Source organism: Athene cunicularia, assembly GCF_003259725.1.
Source record: "Athene cunicularia isolate RWA chromosome 3 unlocalized genomic scaffold, athCun1 chr3_part1, whole genome shotgun sequence".
NCBI lineage: Eukaryota > Metazoa > Chordata > Aves > Strigiformes > Strigidae > Athene > Athene cunicularia.
In genome coordinates, this window is record NW_020799097.1 from 4,068,839 (window position 1) to 4,084,423 (window position 15,585).

The window sequence follows — 15,585 nt, forward strand, 5'->3', positions numbered from 1 at the left end:
CCATTTAGGCATGAGCTTGCCCCTGTGTTTCCAATACCTAACAAAGTCTGCTCAAGAAGAAAAATGCCAGAATTTCCTTTACAGTGGCAGGACAGAGGTAGGTGCTTGTAGAGGCCTCCAGAGGGAGGCCCTGCCTGCATTAGTTTAGAGCTTACTCAACTTAGTGTGCAGGATTTCCCCTTGAAGGCTTTTCTTCCTCTCTTGATGGCAGAACAAACTTAGGCAATTAATTTATGACGGCTGGCTCATTAGCTGTCTAAAATACAAGTGCAAGTTAAGCACCTACATTTTGTGATCTGAATTTCTCCCAATATTTTCCTGATGCTAAGGCTTAAAAGTTTCCTTTTGGATTAAGCTGGAAAATAATTCTTTGGGGAAGGAGCAGGAGTTGCCTCGGTCACATCACGGTCAAACTGCTTTTCCAAGGCAGGTCTTAATTACCCCTCGCAAGGGGAAGACTCCTGCTTTTCTGAGGGCTAACAAGCTCCTGAGAGTTGATCACTCATTTTTAAAACTGTTTCACTTTGGGGAAGTATGGAAATTCCCATGCCCTGGGAATTCAATCTGCTTTCTAGAGCACTGGGGGAGCAAAAAAAATGCATGAGAAGAGTTGGCACTTCTTGATAGAGTTGCTTACCATTGTCATCATCTGGTTTTGCCACCAAGCACAGGTGACTGGCTTATATTTTCATTTGTTCATCCTAATTTTGTGTTCAGAGTGCTCAGAGATTTGGATGACACAAATAAAAATAATGAAGCAGTTGCTTGAGAAGCATCTTCAACAAGGCATAACATAAGCTAAGTATGACAAAGCTCAAGGTTTCCTTTGGTTTTGATGGGTCCCAAAGAATTTGAACCTGGGTGGTTTTTTGTTTTTTGTTTTTTTTCCCCATTTATCTCCCTGCCCTTTAACTCTGAAAACATGGTCCTGGGAGAGATATTTTTTTTTATTTTTTTTTTTTCCCATCAGGCAGCTTCCTTTAAGCATGGAACATAACAAAGAGCAGTTAGTGTTGCTTCATCAGTGACAAAAGGAGGATGTTAATGCCACAGATGCTCGACTATCAAAGAAATGGTAATTCTTCCAGCTACTGAAAATGATAATTCTGTCTTTGTATGTCCTGTTTTGTAGTTCCTTCTGATGCAGTCTTGAAATGGTCACGCCCAGAGACATGGAATGATGTGGAAAAAGGCTGGGGTGGATTCAACTGCAGCATCCCAGGCCCTGGGGAAGATGTCATCATCTTACCTAGTAAGGGTTAAATTTCTGTCGGGGTGTTGGGCTCTGTCTACGTTAGGATATGTATTTGTGTTTCAGTGTGGGCTCCTTGGCACTAGTGGCCATTCTAGTGTGTGCAGGACACCACATTTGTTCCTTGTCACATTGAAATCTCAGCTACAGTACAAAAGTGTGATTTTTGGAAGAGAATAATAATTGTTTTCCATTTACACATACACACACACTTACTCATGCTGATATTCTAAGTGAGGACTTTATTTCCGGAGCAGAGAATTTGCAAGACCCAGAATCACAGCTCACAAAGAGCTCATCTCTTGACCCACCTCTGTGTTTTGTGCAGGGAGCTTATTTTACATTTCCACAATTGTACCAGCTTCCATTTTATTTTCCTGGTGCAATTCCCACTATCAATGATAATCTCTCAAGCCAGTTGCCGTGGATGCCTCCTAGACATTTTAGCCTGTATTTCAACCTCAGACTTCAGTTATATTTAAATCCCAGCTCAGCTTACAACCTTATTGCATGAACAAACTTCTGAATTCTAGCAAATGTATATTAGGCAGCTTGCAATGAAATCTGGAGGATAAAACTTGTGATAACCATTTTACATGATAGCTGACCCTGCTTTGATCAGGAAGTTGAGCTAGATGAGAACCTGAGGTCCCTTCCAGACATAGTTATTGTATGGTCATATGAATATTGTGTGGTATGTACCCGACATACTCTAGGACCCGGTGCTGTCTCCTCTTCATTTGTTTGAAACCAGGTAAGTGTCTCTAGCTACCACAGCTCCACTTCTGGAAATGGGGAAAGCACTGTTCTATCTCTCTTCCTCTTCCACCTGGTTTCGGCTTATGATGTTTTTGTGGGAGGAAGTTTCTGTTGCTTTGTGTTGGCATTTGGGCATGGAGTCCTAGTCATGGTTAGGGTTTCTCTGTCCTGTGTCATTAAAAGTAATATATACACATATAATTTCAAGTTAAATTAAGAATCATGTTCAACCTCCAATAGACATTTAGTTTAATCTTCAGTACTCTGTTAAATGGGGAAAAAAATCCTATACTATTTGAAACAATGCTTTTCTTCATTTTTTTTGGTTTTTTTGGTGTTTTTTTTTTTTTTTTTAAATTTACATTGAATTGGAGTAGATAATTTCCATTTGCTGATTCGATCCCCCTTTCCTGTCAAACAAGCACAATGTGTTTTGTGCAGGGAGCTTATTTTACATTTCCACAATTGTACCAGCTTCCATTTTATTTTCCTGGTGCAATTCCCACTATCAATGATAATCTCTCAAGCCAGTTGCCGTGGATGCCTCCTAGACATTGTCGTTACAGTTAACAGAGCTGGAAGAGTTATGGAGCTGACCAAATGTGGGTACCTAATGTGAATTCAGTTGCTCTCCACTGATGGTAGAGCTCCAGAGCTCAAGTCTATTGCTCATATGAAGATGTCTAGTGTTGTCTGAAGCACTCCAGGAGCATCCTGCCTAGCTAGGGGAAACTCTAGGTGGTCAAAGGTGACCCCTATGTTGTATTTGACAGTCCCATGTGAGGTCTCAAATATCCAAGGTCATTTCAGATAGTACCAAATGCATAAATTAATTTACCATGTTGGGAGGTTAGGCACCTAGCTCCCATCTGACAGCTCGGTTCAGGCACCATAAATTAAGGCCTGAGCCTCATTTCTCCAGAGCATGTTCAGCAGCACCTGAGATATGAACCTGGCTTGCAGTTAATATATGTCCTCTGAACCATACACTGTCAAGGGATGCAGAGGTAGACCTGTGTCCCTTGACAACATAAGCAGCAGTGAATCCATGTAAAAGTCTTACCAGTGGGAAGCTGTACCAGAACAGGGGATTCTCCCTCAATCTCCAAAGTCCAAATGCAGCATCCAAAATGCTGGACTTGCTTTCCTCTTCCAACAACATTTCTCCAGCTTCACCACCAGGACTTCATGCTGAACGTGTGCCTGCTTGCCATTCAGAAACACAGAAAGTGTCTTTTCTGTCCTACCCTCAGCTCCCTGGCTTCTACTCCATTATCATCTCTGTTATATCTGACCCTTTATGCAGGCATTAAAGAGTGGGGCATTTCCTATGTGCTTTTCTCTCTTTCGGATTCTCTTGGCATCGTTGAATTTTGCACGTCATTGCGTATTTGTCCTTCATAGCTCTCCAAGAACAAGGCCAGGGATAGAAGTTTCAGCTTCCTGTGTATCGCATTATAACCAGTTCACCAATATCAGCCCATGATTGTCAAAAGACCAGATCGTTTCAGTCTTCAAAGTCACATGTCAGATGCAGATATGGAGAGACACAGAAGTGCCACTGGTAGCCAAGGCCTCTTCAGTCACAGTGAGTTAATTATGTGGAGTGTGACTAGATGGTCATATGAGGTAAATAATTTACGGAGAAGCAGAAATTTAATGATAAATAAATGAAAATGTTTGGCTAAGGATTTGGATTTCTGTTGTTTAGATGAGATGAAGAGAGTGGAAGCTGGATGTTGAGGTTGCGATGGTTCTTTGTTGCCTTGCAAACTTGCCTATAAATAAAACTGTGCTTCCTGCAAAGGTGAGTGTAATCCTCTCAGTAAAATAACTCATTTAAGCTGCCACATGGGATACTGACTGTGGCCTTTGTCACGTACCACAGGGCCCTTCATGACTAGGCTGTGCCTGAATCATTGCTCGTTGCTGCCCACAGCCCAACCCAACTGATCTAGTTCCAGGACTGGAAACAATACCGCTGCATCAGCATGCTGGTATACCAGAACTAATTAGCTCTCCTGAGAGGCAAAGCTCATTAGCTCAGGCCTGGCACCGTGCAGCATGACCGCACAGCCTTTGGGGTCAGAACTAATGTCTCACGAATTTAGAGCAGCGCTGGTTTGGTCAGTTTAACTGGGGAATGTCTGCACTCTGCTGCGGGGTGTGGTATAGGTATGCTCTCTGCATACTGGTGCCTACTGGTTGGGAGGTAGCAGGGTAAGGATTGGGCTGTTAGACACAACCTGTGTTTACTGTGAACAGGAATATTCTCTGCCTATGAGGAATTGAGGGGCCAGGACAATAAAGCTTGCTCAAACTCAGAACACAAGTTGGTGCCTGAGCAGCAGGATGAGACCCTGAGAGTTCCCAGTTCCGATCACAGCGTTCAGCAGCTTAGAGCAGGGTGCTCCACAGTGTACAGTAAAACTGTTTCTGCTCTTCAGAGGAGCTTTGCTGAACTGCAAAACCACAAGAAAATACTTAATGCATGAAAAGGAAAGAAGGAAATGATAAGTGAAAATGCACTGCCTGCTACGAACAGCGGAGAGCCATACCCTGCAACTGTCTTCTTTCTACCAGTGATAAAAATCTCTTAGCTCCCATCACTAGAGTAGACACGTGCGTTTAGCTGGTGTGCAGGAGCTGTTCTCGTCCCCAGTGCCTTTCTGGAATTCTCCTTCAATTTTAGCCCAAGAACATGAGCAGAAACATGGACACAAGCTGTCTGTCACCCAACCTATTTTGAGACAACTGCTCTGTTGCATGCCTGCCTTTTCTGATCAACTTCCCTCTACTTTCTTTTTACTCTCCCTCGTCATTCTTGCTAGCTTGAAGGTGTTGAAACACTTACTGACTGTGTGAGTCAACAGAGTGCAGGGTCTTAAACTGGAGTTGTAGTAATTATTGGTGTGATAAGGGCACTGGGTTCGTTGCTCAAATGAAGGCACCTAAAACGTAGTTAAGCTTGGATCCGTAATCTAAAATTAAACTGACAATTTTAAAATGTATGTTTAATTGAAAACATTTTATGGATTTTTCCCTTCCCATCTCCACTGGCTTATGAATATCCTGCTAAAATCAGAACGACTCCAGATGGCTACAGAAAAATGAGTTTGCTCTCATGAGAACAAGTGTTCTGCAAACCACCCAGACTTTGGGCTACTGTACGCACCAAAATAAGTTTTTGCGTGTCTCGCTCTTCACTGTCTTTTAGTTACTTATAATTCTCTTCTGGGAGACATCCATAATGATTTTCAGGTTGAAAGCCAAGCCAAGCCAAGCCTTGTGCCTACATCTGATATGCTGTGCATTATTGAGCAAGTCCTTTCAGCCCCCGAAGAACAGCATTAGAGTCTTATAAAAACAAATAATAGATGTTTAGTGCTCATTTCTAGTGCGGAGAAGTGCAAGGGAAGGCTTCGGTCTGGGCCTGACGCTGTTGCAATCTCTGAACCAATGTGGAATCCCAGAGTTCACTGAAGAGCCAGGGCACTGCTTAGACTGAGCTGATGAAGGTTTCATTTTGCTTATTTAAAAAAATAAACAAAATTGCACCTTTAGGGCTGCGTCATGGGCTGTACTCAGGTAAGTCTGAAAAACTAGAAAACACTTTTATTAGCAAAATATTAATGTTAAAAACTGTTGGTTTGGGTTTTTTTGTGTTGCTGCTTGATGTCTTCTTGACATCTAGAGGGTGCTTTTTAGAGTGCTTGGAAATGGGGTTGTATACTAAGTTATTCCATTTTTTGCCCTGTTTTGAAAGCATTGGTGAGTCTTCAGGAGTTCGTAGACTTTGTACAAGGATAAGTGTCACAACGGAGGTGGGTCCTTCATATTAAACTGACTTTTAATGTTGGTGTGTTACAAGTCCCCTCAGTGTCTGGCTCCCTAACAGATAGAAGTCTCTTCCAGGCCCAGCTGGAATTTTTTAGCTCAAGCTGCAACAACTTGTGCTTTTATCTCTGGAGGTTCATCCTCCAGAGCCACAGACATCCCACAAGGACCTCTCATGCATGCATCAGGCTTCAGCAGTCACATCACCTTGAAAAACAAGCTGGATGAGTTTAGTCATGCCATTCTGGCCGCCAGCAGTGGCATTAGCTTCCCAAGCCCTGGGATTTTTCAGGGCTTTGGTTTATGGTTTTCAGTGTGACACACTCCTGAAGCAGCGTGCTCTGGGTGGAAGGAGAATGTGTTATAATTCCAGGCAATGGAATGCTGTTTTGAAGAGTATTGATATGATATCATGTAGCCTCTGGCAATTTCTCTCTCTCTTTTTTTTTTTTTTTTTTTTTTTTTTTTTTTTTTTTTTTTCCAGTGGTGGAATTCACTCTGTTATTCATTTTCTGATTTTGATTTTCTTTGAACCTTTTCTGTTTGAAGAGATGAATGCTGGAGTACTGTATCTCATATAATAGCTCTTCTGTTGTGCCTGATTTCCATTCAATGGCATGCTATGGTGTTTTATATAGCAATGCAGCTGATCAAAGGCATTTTGTGTCATTGCTGGAGTCATTAGTGACTTCTCAGTATTGTACGTCTGAACATTAAGACTGTGGCATACCTGTGAGCTTTTGTCTGAAGAAAGTATAATGAAATGTAGCCCTGTTTTCAGGCTCAAACTATGGTTTGCTGAACGTGGTTGCTTGCCATTATATGAACATCTTCATGGGAGAAAAACAACTCCGTTTTGTCTTTCTCTGAAGGTAAATCCCTTGAGCTCGGTGACCTAAAGTTTATGATTTTAACCGCTTAGTCATCATCTCCCTCTGCTGTATAAATGAGCGTATTCTGTAAGGACAGGGTAAGGAAGTCTCCTTTGAATCTATTTGCTTTTCTCCTCGAGTGTGGGATGACTTTTTTTTTTTTTTTTTTTTTTTTTTTTTTTTTTTTTTTATTCTCAAAGGAGTGTTCTGTTGTTTCTACAGAGCAACATTTCACCCTCTGAGGACTTCACATCGCAAGTATCACACCCCAGAGTGTTGTTCTTTTAAACCGAGGAAACTATAGGTCTGCAGGTATCTCTGAATAGGGGAATTTCTCACTCCTGTGTTTCAAGGCTCACATACATGATGCTACTGTTACAGATCAGTCAGCATTTCTTTCATAAATCCTTTTTTAGAAAGATGTGCAACTCAGCAAAAATATCTGTTCTAGGCTGAAACTTGACATATAAATGGTATGCCTAGGAGCATTTCTTCTTTTCCTTGTAAAAATGTTTCAGTCTGTGTTTGATGAATATACTTATGGCCTTTGTCAACTGCAGCTTTTTGCCACATTCTTGAGCTGTGATTTCACAAACTAGATTCCCTTTCTGTCTGAGAGATACCATTTTAACACCATCGTTCCTCTTATTCTCTTTTCTGTTTCATATCCTCACATACTGTGCCTTCACTTCTCACCTCTGCAGGGCATAGGACTATACCTGTTCTGTAAAGAGATTATAGACAGGACTTCGTGCCTGTAAAAATGTATTGACTACTAACAGCATGCAATTTAGGGGGAAAAAAAAAACCCACCAAAACAAAAAGATTGCACTTGCTCTGTAGAGACTTACTGCATCTGAATGCTGTGAAAATTTTCCAGGCTTGAAAGATATTTAAGCCCAAGGATGTAGGGAATATCTTTTGAGATGAGGTGTTCAGAGTAACCATGGGTTGCTGCAGTGCTTGGTGTATTCTTTGAGAACAGAGGTCCTGGGTTTTCAGGATGTCCCTTGCTGATGTCCAGAGAGAAAGAAATAAAAAAATAAAAGGGAAAGGAAGAGGTGGGATGATTGAGTTACAGGGATAGAGTAAGAACATGTATGTAGAAGAGACAAACAAATCTGCAAGCAGATGGAGGAACCCAGACTACGCAGACATTTCCTCTCCCCCGAAGCTGTGAAACTTCAGAGATGCAAAGCCAAAGAATCAAACATTAGGAAACGCTATTATTAAAGACAGCCTACTCATAATTTTTTTCAGTCTGCTTCTGAGTGTACTTCATGTAGGTTTTCATTATGTTTCCTGCAAACAGGGCTTGAAAAAATTCTTAAACCTTTGCGCTAAACAGTTTGAGTCAGCCCCTAATTACATGTTTTTTGCGAGAGGATTTTCTTTGTGCTACCTATTGCATGGTCATTTGTGTTTTCATCCAAAGCAGTTCCTAATGCATATAGGCAGAAGCAAAACTGTGAAGTAGCCGATCCACTTCCCAAGGCATTTTATGGCTCTTCCTATGTTCCACGCCAAAACAGTTTCAAGTAGCGTATTCCCACTGCTCTGTCGAAATCCACTGGAAAATATGTGTGTTCCTTAATCTCTCCTGTTTTGTATATCTGTGCCTCACAGTAAACACATAGATCAATGAAAATCACAACGAATCTCTGGGTAGGATTTGGCAGCTGTCATTATGTTGGAGATTCTTGTTTCCTACAAGCTATTTCTATGAAAATCACAATTAGATTATGTCATTAAACTCTGTTAAGGTGTCACCTTAATGTTAAGGAAATACCTTAATGTTAAGGAAATACCTTGCTTTTCCTTCTTCCAGAGAAATCCAGTGACTCAGAGATGCACCATACCTGGAAACTATTACTCTTGTCAATAATGAAAGGAGATGGAAACCACAATTTAAGGGTCTGAACTGTTTTCCAGTGCAATCAACTGAAAAGCTCCCAGTGACATCAAAGTATTACATGGGCCCTGAGGGTGGAATTCACCTCTGAGCAGTGGGCTACCTCTCAACGATACACCATTCACATCCTTCCTCATGTCCCACTTGGGAAGCTTAAGTGGCATTTAAAAGATTCACAGGCTGTAGACTTGCAGCTTTAGGAGGCAACAGTGATGCTGCCATTGTGTGCAATCAACCACAGTCCCCGCACTGCTCTGCAAAGTGAAAATATGTTCCTTGTTTTGTCCTTAAGGATCTGAGGGAATGGTGCTTCACCTGGTCACTGTTAACTGGTTTATTAGTAGGGAATGAGTAGTCATCTGAATACAGAATTGAAGAAGTCTGGCTTCCTGCAGATGGTGTTGGAGTAAGCAAAGCTTTCCTCTTGGTTGGCAAGGAAGAGATGGGCTTTTATACACAAAACCTGGGAGAGCAAAGCCAAACTGCAGAGGGGGAAAAGCAGTGACAGGGTGTCATGGGAGGTAGGTTATGGTGTGTGTGCTTCAGCTTGTCACCCTGACCACTGCTGGTTACAAGGTGGGGACCTGCAGGCTCTTTGTGCCATGAAACACCTATTTGACACTTCAATTTTTTCACTTACATCAGTCTTGTTCTCTTGAATGCCATGAGGGAAAATTGCTGCCTGAACACAACTTAACTTAGTCCTGGTTCATTGCATGAGATGATCAAGATTTACTTTCATAAATGGAGCCAGATTCATCTAGTGAGACTAACATATCTCTTGCTGCCCTTCACGTGCATTCTCAAAGGTTCAAGCAATGATGAGACTTAAGCATGTAAAAATACGATATTATTATTCATTTACCAGATTACAGCCACGCCACGGAGCCTCAGCTATAGATGAAGGTCTGGTTGTGGATGCTGCACAAGCACACAAGCCCTGCCTCGGTAGCTCTAAGCAAACCCAATCTAAATAAAGCAAAACACAGGCAAAGCTAACATTGTTCACCTCCCTGCCACACTTCTGGGTATGTAGTGTTGGTAGGCTGCCGCCATTCTAAACAACCCTTCGCTTTGTTTTGCAGATAGGACCATCCTGGTGGATATGGCTCTTCCCCCTCTGAGAGGTCTCTACATCCTGGGGACCCTTGAGTTCCCCAGCAACTCCAGCAATGCCCTGAGTGCAGCCTGTATTGTGGTGGTGGGGGGCATGCTGAAAGTGGGTAAGTGAGCAGCCTGTCTTCTGGGGTTTATTTCTGCTCCCGATAGACAGAGAAAGTGGGAAGACTGTGTAGTGTTACTGTAAACATGCTGGCCATCCTAATGTCCCGTAGCTATCTGGATATCTGTAATGTGGACACTCAGAATCTGTGCTAAACGCAATGATTATCCACTAGAGCTAATTACCTGTTCATTTAATAGCAACATATTATAAATACAGCTGTCTTCACCCCACTGAAGCTAATGGCAATACTCTTCATCATGAAATTTTATCTAGGATGTGTAAAAGTCCTGCCTGCTTCACGTGAGGTTGCTTTATGAGACAGTAATTCCTCAGGGCAGGATCTACCTTAGTGTTCAGGCAGTGCCTGGTGTCTGTGGGCATTAGTAAGACGCTTTCTAGGTGACACAGAACTATTTAAAGCCAACATAAACAGAGTCATGGAGAATCCCCAGAGTGCCTGGAAATCCTGCTGGGGCATGAAACTGGCACTGCTGAATTCAGCACATTTGTTCCTCTCATCCCTCTGTAGAGATGAGCACCAGGACTTCTGGGAGGTACCATCTTGCCCCCAATTTCAGTGGTTTCAGAGTCCCCGATGACACTGGAGCTGTTTCACATTATTTGCAGTGGACAGGATTGGTGTTTTTTCACACAGAAGTAATTACTCGCATAACTCCCTTTAAATATCAAGGTTCCTAAAGCCAGGCATTGTATTTACTTGCAGGAATCCTTAGGACGCTGGGATCACATTGTTGATCACTGTTTGACCTTTCTCAAGATTGGTTTCATGAACTTTAAAAAGAGAATTTGTTTGTGTAATCACCTCCTGAGGAAGTCTGCTCCAATATTTGTTTGTTGTTAATCTCGAGGGACTGTTTAGCTAATACAGTACTGGCCAAAAGAGTTATTTCGCTGTCTAGTGTGTTCCTTTGGAAAAAGACGTTTGAAAGTCTAATCTGGGAGGTTAATATATATATATATATATATATATATATATATATATATATATATATATATATATATATATATATATATTGTAGTTCAAATATGGTTTCATATTGGCTTTAAGAAAAAGCATGTGTTCATTGCTAAAAACACTTATTAAAAAAAGACATTGAGGCATTTCTTTGCTGCACAAATTCCCCTCCAGCACATCTGTGAGTAGTAATGATATTAAAAGCCAAACAGGTATTTGCAGCTGTTGAATCGTAGTCCAGCATCTCCTGGAGAGCTATCCTTGCTCTTGTTTCAGCTGTGAGATGATGGGTGGGTAGAGACTCTGCAAGTTTCCCACATCTTATACTGGCTTCTATGCTTGCTTATAAAACTGGGAGTGCATGCCTTTTTTCCCCTTCCTCCTTCTCTTCCCATGTGTTCAAGGCCTAAAGGTAACTTCTTGGAGCCCATCTGTCTGATCCTGACTGTTCCTTGCCTGAAGGAAGGTTTTGAAGCCCATCTGTCCAATTCTACCACACCCTAAAGAAATCCTGACACAAAACGGATAATGAGACAGTTTAGTAAACACATTTAATAGATGTGGACATCAGCATTCAGCATTGCTTGAGCAGGATCTGCGGTTGACATCATGTGAGCTAAATCCCCAGGTCCTCACTGTTGTGTAAGTTCTCCATGCCCTGTTTTCAGTATGGCAATCTTTGGTTACATGATGTCGCTTCTAATTCAGCGGCCTGGGCCAAAGACTTTCTGGTAGAGCCTGAGTATTTTTTTCACTTAATCTGCTAGAGAACAATTATAAGTTCTAGAAACAAATCTTACAGGGATTTTGGTGTCCGTCAGAACTCTTGGCATCTTATCTGTAGGGAAAAAAAGCAAAGTTAGATGATTAAAGCAAGATTATAAGTATATAGGATCTGAGTGATGATGAGAAATATATAACAAAGAAAAAAAAATCACTGTGAAATTGCTGTTTCTGAAACATCAACAAGAATGTAATTAATTGTATTGAAACAATCATTTACAGGGAGACTGGGATGAGAAAATACAGTGATAGATGTGAGATCAGAGTTCTTGGGACACCTTTGATCCTGCAGGGTCTGACATCGCTTTCCTCATCAATGTATGATCACAATCCAGTGTGAATGGTGGCCAACAGAGTCACTGGGAGGTGTGAGATGACTGAAGATCTGTAAAGGGTTGCAAGGACTCAGTCAGAGCCCTTGGACAACCCAGAAGTGAAATGTGTGGCTCCATTCCTACAGTAATTTCTCCAGGTGCTTCAAGCCCTTCAGTATTGTTGGACCCCGAGAGGCTTTCTGATTACTTCTGCTCTAGTAACCCTAGCTCCCAGATAAGGAGCTTCTCTTTTTCATGTAAAATTTCAGTCTCCTCTTTGATGGTAATATTTGCATTATCATTTTAGGAACACCATTTATTTCTACCTCCCTGTGTTGCCATGCTGTAAAAAAAAAAAAAAAAAAAAAAAAAAAGAAATTTTTTTTTCCAGTTTATAGAGGAGAATTTGTGGTTCCGAGAGATTAAGCAATTTGCTATTTATCATTAGCACACCTGTGTCAGTATAAGAAAAGAAATGTTGAGCTCAACATCTCTGAGGTTTTTTTCGGTTGTTGGCTAGGATGTTTCCATTCATTTTAACTCATAAGTCAGCATTAAAACACAGATGGTATGCGCAGAAAGTGCCCTGTTCCACTGCTGAACAAAGCCCTCAGCTCCTGATAAGGCTGCAGAAAATGCTGAAGTTCGTTTTGCACAAATTGATCCGCTGGATTCATCCTGAACTCCACTGTACTGAGCTGCTCTTTGCTGGCAGGCTATTTTTGCTTTTTACAGTAGAACTTGCCAAGTAATTATCTGATAGGATTTCTCTTTTTAGTCTCAGCTTGTCACTTTTTTTTTTTTTTTGCATATCTCATGATGGCTGCTTGTCAGTCATGTCACTCATTTAAGGCAAGATGCCTAAGGTCATCATTAGCTCATGGCTTGATTGTCTGGAGATGAAACTCCAGGCATTTCTGATGTCTCTTATCGTGCTGGTGGTAAGAGCTCTAATACATTCACTCTCCTTCTTTTCAGGACTAGTAAGAACCCCCATATTGACATTCCAGGGGGTAAATCACTGTACTTCATGAAATGGACATGTGTTAGTGATGATAATTTCTCAGCCTTATAATAACAGTTAGGGCACAACTGAGTTTCACCAATTGACCATCTTTTCCAACTTCTCCAGTACCTCTATTTTGTAGGTCCCATCTTCTTTAGCTATGAGCTGAGCCCCATCTTACAGTAACATAACATTCCCGCACAACTATTCAAACTGCATGAAAATGGAATGCTGTTGATGTACGGAGAGCAATTTTTCATCCCTGAATACAGAAAAAGTGGTTTGAAAAGTTCATTGCACCATCTGCATCCCCTTCAGTTAATCTCTCAGTCTCTGTCTGTTTGGCTTTTACCCTTTCCAAGACACTTAGTTTCCTTTAACTGATCATAGAATGGTTTGGGTTGAAAGGGACCTCAAAGATCATTTAGTCCCACCCCCCCTTGCCCCGGGCAGGGCCACCTTCCACTAGCCCAGGTTGCCCAAAGCCCCGTCCAACCTGGCCTTGAACCCTTCCAGGGAGGGGGCAGCCACAGCTTCTCTGGGCAGCCTGTGCCAGGGCCTCACCCCCCTCACAGGGGAGAATTTCTTCCTTACATCTAATCTAAATCTGCCCTCTTTCAGTTTAAAACCATTACCCCTTGTCCTATCACTACATGCCCTTGTAAAAGTCCCTCCCCAGCTTTCTTGTAGGCCCCCTTAGGTACTGGGAGGCTGCTCTAAGTCTCCCTGGAGCCTTCTCCTCTCCAGGCTGAACACCCCCAGCTCTCTCAGCTTGTCCTCAAAGGGAAGGTGCTTCAGCCCCCTGAGCATCTTTGTGGCCTCCTTTGAACCTGCTCGAGCAGATCCATGTCCTTCTTAAGATGGGGGCCCCAGAGCTGGACACAGGACTGCAGTGGGGGGGGTCTCATGAGAGTAAAGTAGAGGGGGAGAATCCCCTCTCTCGACCTGCTGCCCACACTGCTCTTGATGCAGCCCAGGACACGATTGGCTTTCTGGGCTGCAAGTGCACATTGCTGGCTCATAGTCTGTTTTCCATCCACTAAAAATCCCAAATCCTTCTCCGCAGGGCTTGTCTCAATCCACTCATCATCCAGCCTGTATTTGTGCTTGAGATTGCCTCGAACAATGTGCAGGACCTTGTACTTGACCGTGTTGAACTTCATGAGGTTCACACAGTCCCACCTCTCCAGCCTGTCCAGGTCCCTCTGGATGACACGTCCCTTCCCTCCAGCATCTTGACCACACCACACAGCTTGGTGTCGCCAGAAAACTTGCTGAGGGTGCATTCAGTCCTCCTGTCCATGTCTCCAACAGCACCCTGTTAAACAGTGTCGGTCCCAACACAGACCCCTGAGGAACGCTGCTCATCACTGCTCTCCACTGGGACATCAAGCTGTTGACCACAACTCTTTGAGTGTGACCATCCAGCCAATTCCTTATCCACCGAGTGATCGTAGCATCTAGGGAAGGGATTCGCTTCACATAGGCATATTTAGGCATAGCATGTGGACATCAGCATGTGAGCTGGCTGTTTCATTAGAGAGCTAGTCAATACAGTCAGCAGAGCCACTGCAGTCAGCGGGACTGGCTGACAGAGGTTATCTAGTGCAGTTACAATCTGTGCTGTGTTTGATCTTTGCAAGCTCAGACAGCCAGAGGAGATAGAAACATCTGCATTAAGAAACCTAAATGTAGGTAAATGAATCTCCCTGGAAACATGGTTCAGTTGTCTAACTGTGTTTGTATCTCACTGGGCACCCTCAGGTTTCCTATCTGGCCTCCAGCTTCTGCTTAAAAAACCACTGTTCTATCATTGATCCCTGTCTTGTATCTACCAAGCTCACATAGCGGATTTGGAGGGCACGAGGACCCTCAGTATGGCATTAGACGTCTAAATTTAGGCAACTGAATCCCATCCTACATGTCTCACTTCTTATTCCTTGAACATTCATCTCCATTCTGGCTGCTGGTTCTTACTCCGCAGCTGTCTGTCTCATCTCTTCTGTTTCTTTGGCAGCACCACTTGTAGAAGGAAACGTCTGTGACATCTCCTTGTTTGCAGGCTGCTTTTACAGGATTCTTTGCAGGGTGCAGTGTGAACACCTGAAGGAACAGCTCAGGAAGGAGAACCAACACTAGATGACTGTCCAGTTGTGTATTGACCTTGAATAAAAACTCTTCAGACTTTCTGGTGACAATATACTCAAAATAGCTGGGTAACTAGAGTCTGGGAAGTTTTAGATTCAGGAAACACAGAACTAATACTGGAGATGGTCACAGCAAGATGCTCAGCAAAATCTATTTGCCGATGGAAGAGAGGGGATCTTATCTCAGAGATTTCCTTTTTCTTATATACAACAGCTGTTACAAAGTGTGATGCTGTAAAGAAAGGAAAGGCTAGAAGGGAGGAAACACCCACCATTCTAGGAAAGAATTGAATGGGTTTTGCTATGGAAAAAAGAAAAAAAAAACACAACAGAAAACTGTCAGGAAGGACATCTGGAATAAAACTGAAATATGAAAACAATGGAAAATGCCTTTGAAACTCAACAGCAAACTAGATACAGGTTGCAGTCCAGAATAAGTGAAAATCTGGATAGAAAAAACACACCTCTCTCTCTCTCTCTCTGTTCCCCCCCCCCCCCCCCC

General features: G+C 42.5%; 1 protein-coding gene across 1 annotated transcript in view; it reads left to right on the top strand.

Moving 5' to 3' along the window:
• PKHD1 (PKHD1, fibrocystin/polyductin) overlaps positions 1–15,585 on the top strand; it is a 265,500-nt gene that overhangs the window by 156,966 nt on the left and 92,949 nt on the right. The window contains exons 49-50 of the mRNA XM_026846419.1: positions 1,133–1,252; positions 9,718–9,855. Of these exons, the coding sequence (XP_026702220.1) occupies positions 1,133–1,252; positions 9,718–9,855 (258 nt within the window). The remainder of the gene's footprint in view (positions 1–1,132; positions 1,253–9,717; positions 9,856–15,585) is intronic.